This window comes from Motacilla alba, chromosome 1A (genome assembly GCF_015832195.1).
Source record: "Motacilla alba alba isolate MOTALB_02 chromosome 1A, Motacilla_alba_V1.0_pri, whole genome shotgun sequence".
In the NCBI taxonomy this organism is placed as follows: Eukaryota; Metazoa; Chordata; class Aves; order Passeriformes; family Motacillidae; genus Motacilla; species Motacilla alba.
The window spans coordinates 35449489-35458471 of record NC_052031.1 but is presented as its reverse complement, the minus strand read 5'-3'; the positions used below and the strand labels follow the sequence as shown (position 1 = coordinate 35458471).

Below are 8983 nucleotides of genomic sequence, written 5' to 3'. Positions count from 1 at the left end.
AAAAATACTGAAACTAACTTGCTTAATATCTTTGAACCAAAGTGTCGAATATCTAAGTTCTAATGTCTTTCGTATTCTATGTCACATTAAATTAACTGCCAAGAAGTACAATGCTCACCAGGGAACAAAGGCATGATGCTTCACAGTAATTTCCTGGGCAGGAAATGAAAGGCTACAGATAACACTGAGCTATGAATCCTTGACTTTCACGGCATAGGACTCAAGTTCTTATTAACTGATGAGAGATAGCACACTGACGATATTAAAACCAAAATCTGAACTGATTCAGCTGTCCAGTGTTTGCTGACAACTGGTGAGAGAAGTTGAATCAACTTCCAAATTATTTTAACAACTTGATTTATCTATTAAAGCCTATTGTATTACTTGCATTTGCTTAAGATGGCACAAATAACATTTGTAAAAGTAAACTGCTCCACAAGAAAAGAAAGCCCGGCCATACCCCACACTTCAACTACCTAGAGAGGAAAGGCGTGTTCCACTCTGTAGCAACAAGCAGAAACTCCCACAGCCCTCCATTACCCACAAAATATGCCATATCCATGGACTAACCACTAACTCTCCCCTCTGTCTCATGTTCTTACATTAACAACCAGACAACTAGATTTTTTCTCTAAATATGATTTAATTAAAAACACTAAATCAGTTTTGACTTTTATTTTATATATGTACAATAGTTACCAAATAATGAATACACTTAATCAGTTATGTTAAATTTCACATAACGTCAAAAGACATCAGCATGGCATGGAATAAGCTCACTGCCTTTTGCAGATACAAAAAATGCATTAATGTTAATTCTGATGACTATTTTGGTGTGTGGTTTGTTGGTTGGCTTTTTTATAACCTGCTTATCAATTCTCCAAACGATGTTGCCATAAAAACAGTGTAAGTGGTTAATTGATCAGGTAATATATTAACAAGTTTGAACATTAGTAAAGTTTGCAATTGCAAAATTACATCAAGTGTAGGACTGAATGTATTCACATGAAAGTTACCTTCAGTTAGAAAAGTTTTGAAAAAGAGCCCAGGCTGGAGCTGTGCATTAATTTGGTCAAACTGATTCATATGAATGAACAGTCAAGTTTATTTAGATATTGAAAATACAACTATCCTTTTTAGTATTCACAAACAATTGTGTATATAGTGTGTGTATGTGTGTAAATATATATATGTATATATAAAGTGAAGATATGTTAATGTAAAAATATACTGTTCATCCACTCCCAATTACACAAAATTCAGTATTTGGACATTAAACTGTGCAAGTATGAATGTCCATTCCAAATCTACATTCAACCAGCAACAAATACTTAGAAGTATTTTTGTAAACATTTGAGATAGGGAAAATCCATTTACAAAAGAATCCTCCTTTAGCACATCAGTATCACTTCAGCTTGAAAATTTTGTACAGCAGCTTCAGCTGGCATATTGTGAATCTACTTAAATCAAAGAGCTCACACTGTCTCAGATCAATACGTGTGAAAGCCCAGAAAATGTAGAAATTTCTTTCATTCTTAATCACCATCCATTTCCAGTTTACCAGCAAAAAGAAAATGCACTTGGCTACAAAAATATTAAGGAATGTTATTGAAAACAAAAGGCTATTTTGGTAGAAGAAACTACAAAAATAGTTGAGTCATGTTGTAAAGCTTTAATGCAAAAGCATTACAGTACACATTTTCTTTACAACCTTAAAGCTTAATCAACACCAAATTTAAATATCCATCTCTCAAGTGCTTGAACAAAATGCGCTCAGTAAAAGTCTTTCTCCAAGGGGACAAAGTGTAATCAGGCAGGTGTCAGGCTCTGCGTCTCAGCCGGCTGTTGAGCGCCGTCCCTCGTCCCATTGGCAGCAATCACAGGGGTTGAGATACTCTGATATAGTGACGTCGGACAACTCAACTCAGCTCCACTTTCATCCTCTCCAATATCTGAATCCGGTGTTACCGAACTGTTCTCTATCCCCAGGATCTCACTGACTGTTTGAGGCAATTCCTAGAAAGGAGGCAGCAGGGGAAATATTAAAAATCACTGTAATTAAATGCAAAAAGTTGACAACAAAGTCCCCTCTGTACATCCTGCATTCCCAGGACTCAATCATGTGAGAAATCATCCACCTGAATTTAGCTGTACTGAAAGCATCTCTCTCAGCAATACTTACATCAGAGTTAACATTTTCTGTAGCTGCTTTTCAAGAAGACAGCAAAGGGAACACACTCAGGAATCAATTCCTGATTAATCCTGATTAATATAATCTTCATTACAAAAGTTAAAGTCTAATCAACTATTACAATTACACTTCATGTTAGTGAAATCAGTTTTATTGAGCAATCCACTAATTTCTGCCTAATAAGTTTGGCATGTCTTCAATGCAATGCACTTTTCAACTAGTTTTTCTCAAGCACACCAAACATCAAATTTCTTGGAGTGATGTTATCTAGTGAGAGTTGAGAAATCACAACCAAAAAGCACAATTCAACTTTCCTCCAGTGAACAGTATTACTCTATAAAATGAATTATTCTTGCTTACAGACTTCTCGAACATAGGCACTGCACAGCTACACAACATGCTTTACTGTACCCAGATATTCAGTTATTTCACAAGTCATACATGAACACTTACAGCTTACTACATACTTTTCCTGTCTATAAACATCCACAGTAGATAGATATCTTTACCTTGCAATTCATCATCTGCATAGAAATTGCTTCTGCTTTGCAGAGTATATATTCCACATCGATTTTCATAGACAGTTCATTGATATGCTAAAAATAGATTCACAAGGTATAGTGAGATAAATTATAACTTTGTTTCACCCAAAATACATTAATACTGCCCTGCACTGCTAGTAAGAATCACCTTATTAACCTGCCTCTTAAGCTATGAAATGGTAGACATAGTCTATAAGCTTTGAGAAATGGCTACTCAAAGATGCAGTATGGAACAGCTGCTTTTCACCAGCATCCAAGGTCTGCAAGAGGAATCCACAGTACCTCTAAACGTGACAAACTATCTGGCCCTCCTACATACTTCCCCCTGCAGCTCACATTTTCAGACACAATAAATTAATCACAGAAGATAAAGCAAAAGTTAGTATTAAATATAATAACTCATCTGAGGAGAGAACCATTTTCGATCTAATAACGATCTTATCACTAAACATAGACATGCAATAAACCATTTTGAAAGCCTGCAGGACAGACACTTAACCCTTCAGAAAATGGTATGCACCTTTCCCTCCCCCAATACAAGCCAAAATCATATTGCATTAACTCCAAAAAGTTAACTAATATTTTATCTTAGTGCCCAAAAGACAGCCCCATACTAGCCACTAGGAAGACAATTCTACTGCAGCCAAACCCAGCACAATAATGCATAAGAATTTGGTACCTTTAGTATTTCATTAAAGCCATAATGCTTGTCCATTATTTGCTGTTTTTCAGATTCTAGGATAGCACAACAAAGGAGAAGATGAAAATTCTGACAAGGCAATTCCGTCCACATAACCTGTTAAAATATAAAAACACCACATTTATACTTTTCTGCTGTAAAGAAAAGTAGGTCTTAGAATATTAAGTCCCCCAGCCAAATCACTTAACTAACAATAAGCTGGTTTTGAAAGCAACTAAGTATTTGTAAAATTATTTGGGATTTTTCTTTTGGCCCTTTAGAGACAACTGCAAGTCTGAGTCACCAAATGCTTATCTGCTTCTTAAGCCATTGTCCACTATAATCCTACTAAACTGCTTGAGCTTGTGGTCTTGTGAATGTGGGCTCTGCCTCAGCTCATGTGAAACAGAAGTAACTGAAGCTAAAAAATTATTTGTGTGGTTTAGAGTATCTGCATTAAGTGTGAATTGGCAGAAGAGTGTCATGCGCAGCAACAGCTAAAAAGGCTTTAATGTTTATAAATCAGGTGCTAAAGTTGTTCCCAATCCTGCCACCATGAGAACCCAAAGACATGTACATGCAGGTACTGGGGATGGGTGGGTATTACCTTCTGACTGAAGACGCATTGACTTTTGGTCCCATGGAGGACACAATTATTCTTGAGTTCACTGGGACTGAAATGTGTAACCTCAGTACTAATACCCTATTTTAGTACATTCACAAAAACCTTTAAAAAAAGTATTTGCAAAGAACGTTTATGGTGGGCAGAAAGCTGGAGAACAATTTTGCCAACAAAACTAGAAAGAAGCAAAAGTCTGCTCGCACAAATGCCCTGACAGATAAAGGGTTTTAAGACAAGGGATTTACTCTCAAAAAAGGCAGGTAAGAAATCAGACTACTGAAAATTTGTTACTTCATTAGCGAAAAACTTTTTTCATCATTATTGATGGAATAAAGCCTTATAGCTGAGCAAGAGCTTATACTTGAACTTTCACTATGAGCACATGTAACCTGTAAACAGAGTTGCATAAATCCCAAAGATATCCAAAGAAAGTTCACCCACAATAGAGTGCAATTAAACTTGAATGTTTTAATTAAGATCCAGTTCAGAAATTAAATTTTGCATCTTTAACAGACAACCAATATTCTGTTAAAGCAGTCTCTCACTACAGGAGAAAGACTGGAATGCAAGTAGGCTGATAAAAAATAACAATTGAATAAAAGTGCCTAGAATCTACCAAACACAGTCTGCCTATACAGTTGTGCATTGATTTGGTTTAACATCAAGTTGCTGCCAAAAAAAATCCATACATTTTGCGACTGTTTTTGATAAACCTTTCAAAGTCTGGAGCAGAGCATGCACTTAAGGTTATGTATGTAAATGCATAACAGCAGTACCACAACATGCTGGAATAATGGAAAAAAAAGCATCATTTAAGCTATAAGTAGGAAACTAAAAATAAAAAAATAAGGAGCAATAACTTTTTTTCCTTTTTCTTTCTGATATAGCTACAAAAGTAAAGACTCATTTGTTCCAGCACTACCTCAGCAGCCATAAACATTGTAACAAATGTATGTAAAGCAATTTTTTACCAACTCATTCAGGCTTTATGTTACCAACTGATACTAGAATAACACTGAAGATGGGCATGAGTTAGTTGTAATTTTGTGACAAAATGTTTCTTCTGGGTTTCTTCTAAGCCACCCACTGTGCAAACAAAAGATTTAGAACTGGCTGGAATTACCAGGTGATATTGCCTGTCTCTGCAGTGTCAAGGAGGGACTGAAGTGCTTTGAATGTTGGGGTAGCTAAGAAGGGGGTGAGTAGGCTATCTGGGCTGTGTTTGAGAGGCTCTACGAAAATGTGATTAAAGTAAAAGTTAACCCATCCACAGCCAGAGCAGTTTAACCCACACACAAAAGGCATTGCATGTAACATCCCAAATAACTGCACTCACATAACGCGTCTCAGCTTATCCACACAAGGTGGAATGTCACCTCTCTATCACATGCAACTCGGTCACAGAGCAATGAAACAATCACATTTTCTACTACAATCTGGTTATGGCTTTTGCTCAGGAAGTGCAAAGGCTGGGAATTAGCCTCTACTCCTGATGATAAGAACCAGTATCTCCCATTTCCAAGGTGAATGGAGATGGGAGAAACCAGACTAGTGAAGAATCTTTTTCATTCCTTTTTTTTTGTGATAAAACACTAGAACCACATGAAACCAGTGGGACCAGGGAAAAAGTGTCTGATGCTTACTAAGTGGTTCATACGAGTCAGAGGACAGAAAAAGAGATTCACAAGAACCCTGAAATTAGCAGATTAGACAGAAAAAGCCCCAGAAGTCCTGGAACCTTGGACTGGAATCTCAGATGGTACGTCTCCTTCTACGCTCTGCAAGAGTATGTCATAGTGTAATATTGCCTTCAAATGGATTCCCTCAATTCATGTGCTATTACAAAACTGGACATGAGTTTGCTCAGCCAAACACCCAAAAAAGTAGTTAATTTCTCTATAAAGGGAAAAGGCCTCCTGTGCCTATAGCTTGCCTTTGTAAATCCCACTCACATCACTGATACCAGTGGAGCTGCTTGGCTATGCACTGGAGAAACAACAACCCACTGTAAGACGGACTGATCAAGGTGACTCTGGCCTTCACATAAAAACATTAACATAATGCCTTAATTACTTTGTTTTAAAAAGGAAAACAAGATATTCCCTTTTCCATTCCATATCTCCTAGCAAAGAAATTGCATACTTGTAGTAAACATACATTATGATGTGCTATAACAAACCTACAAGACTATCATATATCAAAAAGTTTCCATCGTCTTCCTAAGAGAGGAAAAAAATACTTGAGAGAGAAATATAGCGTGTCTCTTTCCTGTATGTACACATATATATGGCTTAAAGCAGAGGTGATAAAAACATGCTAGCCTGGGACTATAAACCATAAATGAAAATACTGTTGTCATCTACTTAAAAAGAAAAATTAGTCTTTAAAAAATACTGAGAAAACAACATAATACTGGGGGGAAGAAATGAGTGCATCTCCCCTCCCAAATCATTATCATTTATACCTTTGAATAAAAGAATTCTTCTAGTTTTTTACATACTGGTTTCCTTATTTATGAATGTTATCCATAAACTTTTTGTCCTCTGGTTGAAATATCACCTCGATACTCTATGATAGTAAATTCCACCAACTGATAATAAAAAAGCTAAAAAATATTTACTTTAGACAGTTTTAAATACTGGTCCTCCTCTTTATGTGACTCCTTTTTCATTAGTGGAAAAAGTGAATAAAAGTATCAACACTATTTTTCATCACACCAGAAACAACATTATTTTTCATTATAGTACAAACATCATGCATCTTAGCCCTGTTCTTTTCATTACCCTTCTGTTCCTCAATACATATGATGTTATGTCCTATAAAATACTCCCTTCATTCATCTGAACATTTATTTTGTTCTTCTGAGTTTTCAGTGCATATTGTGCCCCTGTTAAATGCATTTTCGACAATAAACCTCAGCTGTTGACACACTTCTCAATTCCCCGGAATTAAAAATTAAAGACAAGAATATTGGTTAATCTTAATTATTTCATCTGATCCCAAAATCACCTAAATCAAAAAAAAGATCTCACTAACCCAGAATTATCAGAACTTCAACATTTTGATGCTTTACATAATGTTATGTGGCATCACAAGGCCTTATCATCACGATTAACGACCTTCTGACATCATCCTCTTCATGGCTTTGGCTAACACAAACTGGCTTGACAGTGCTTCATTCAACTTAGTCTATAAAGTATCACCAATACCACAGAATTGATCAAACAAATGCTCTTTCTTTAATCATGAGCTGTTTTCCATTAACAGTTAACTGCTACTCTCCACTTACTACTTTCACTTAAGAGTCTCAGTTGAAGGCTCCTGTACAAATAATTTTGGACAGCCAATTTATCCAAACCAGCTCTAATAAGTATTTTTCATTAATTTCACAAGTTGTTCTTTAGGCTAAAAACACAAGAAATGCTCACCTGTCCCCAGATCATTGTATTAAATCCTTTTTTTTTCCAATTTATCAGAGTATTAAACACTTTGCAAAATGATCCATGCTTTTTGTTCTGAAGTCCAAAAGGGGCTGGAGTTTGTATGATGAAATATTTCCTTACCTCCCAGAGTCGAAGAATATCTTGAAAACTAAACTCCCTTTTAAATCTGATAAGAAGCCACCGGAAGCAAAAATAAAGGTAGCCTGAGTCTTGAGATTCTAGGAATAAGAGTGTGATATTACAGAAGCATCAAATTTGGTTCAAACAACAGGCAAAAAAGAAAAAAAAAATCCCACTTTACAGGTATATGCTTACATCACTAATTTTTAAGATGGCAGGACATTTTCAGAATCAAGATATTTGCAACAGTACAGCATGTTTTTAAAATTGGTAACAGGATGACCCTTTCTTTTCAATAAGCATGGAGCAATTATTTAAACATTTTAGGCATGATAAAGTTACAAGTCCTATACTCATATAATATTGGAATTATATTTATACTTGTGAGGAACAGAATGCAGGAAGCTGTTTCAGTTACTGTGCATAAATAATACACCTACCTAAATAACTGCAAAATCCACTGTCTAGTAAACGAAGCAAATGACTCAGCTGAATAAGTTGTGTCTTCATACCCTGCATCTGTTCTTCAAAATTCTGATGCTGTATGGAATAAAACATTAGCACTGTCACTTTTATTAACTCAATTTTGAGATTTGCAGCTATTTTAAAAGAAGTTTTGTTATTGCAACAGTCACCCTTTAGGTATTTAATACATAGGTATTTAACTGTACTTCTATGTAATGAAATGTATGCCTTTTACTGAGAAGTTTAACTAAAGCACTGAACTATATTTCTTTGCTAACATTTTTGTATGTAGTAAATGACAGTTTAAATCTGATTAAGCTCTGTACTTTCCAGCAGCATGACTGCACTCAAACAGAAAAAACTCTTTTACTTTCCTATCGGTCACACACTATTTTGCCACATGCACAAGTCATAAAAGCTTTAGTTTGTGGGAAGTCTAAATTGCATTTAACAAAACCCAAAAGGCAGGTATATAACAAAACCATTATCCTGAACAAAATCCTGCTGGAGGACTTCTGATAAATACAAATTTGTCTGTGATGGTTACTTTGGAATTCTTAAGGAGCCAAATATGCCTGTACTGTACAGCAATACTATTGCAAACCCACCACAACCTCAATCAACAAAAGCATATTGACTCCAAACATAAAATCACTGCTTTAAAAGAATTCAAAAAACCTAGTGAAATTTATAAAGTAAAATTAACCCCAAATACTATCTGTACCTCATCTGTTTATGTGAGCTAAAAAAGCCTTATTTTACCATTTGATCCATGTATGATACAAAGCACCAAAAGGCATCTACTTCATTCTCCATAACATACAAGACAGGTGACAGCAAGTCGCTCATCCCCTGCACATAACCTTGATGGGGAAAAACAAAAAGAAATTTAAACTCAGCAGTTAAACAGTAATTTTTCAA

General features: G+C 35.6%; 1 protein-coding gene across 2 annotated transcripts in view; it reads right to left on the bottom strand.

Annotated features, from left to right (window-relative positions):
* Window positions 1-623: 623 nt before the first annotated feature.
* TBC1D15 (TBC1 domain family member 15) overlaps window positions 624-8983 on the bottom strand; it is a 35147-nt gene continuing 26787 nt past the window's right edge. Inside the window, exons 12-17 of one of the 2 annotated variants that reach the window (XM_038154094.1) lie at window positions 8825-8925; window positions 8038-8137; window positions 7598-7695; window positions 3413-3529; window positions 2701-2787; window positions 624-2016 (exon numbers count right to left, since the gene is read on the bottom strand). In XM_038154094.1, coding sequence (XP_038010022.1) covers window positions 1810-2016; window positions 2701-2787; window positions 3413-3529; window positions 7598-7695; window positions 8038-8137; window positions 8825-8925 — 710 coding nt within the window. In that variant the 3' untranslated portion in view covers window positions 624-1809. The remainder of the gene's footprint in view (window positions 2017-2700; window positions 2788-3412; window positions 3530-7597; window positions 7696-8037; window positions 8138-8824; window positions 8926-8983) is intronic. The other variant, XM_038154095.1, reaches the window with a different exon arrangement.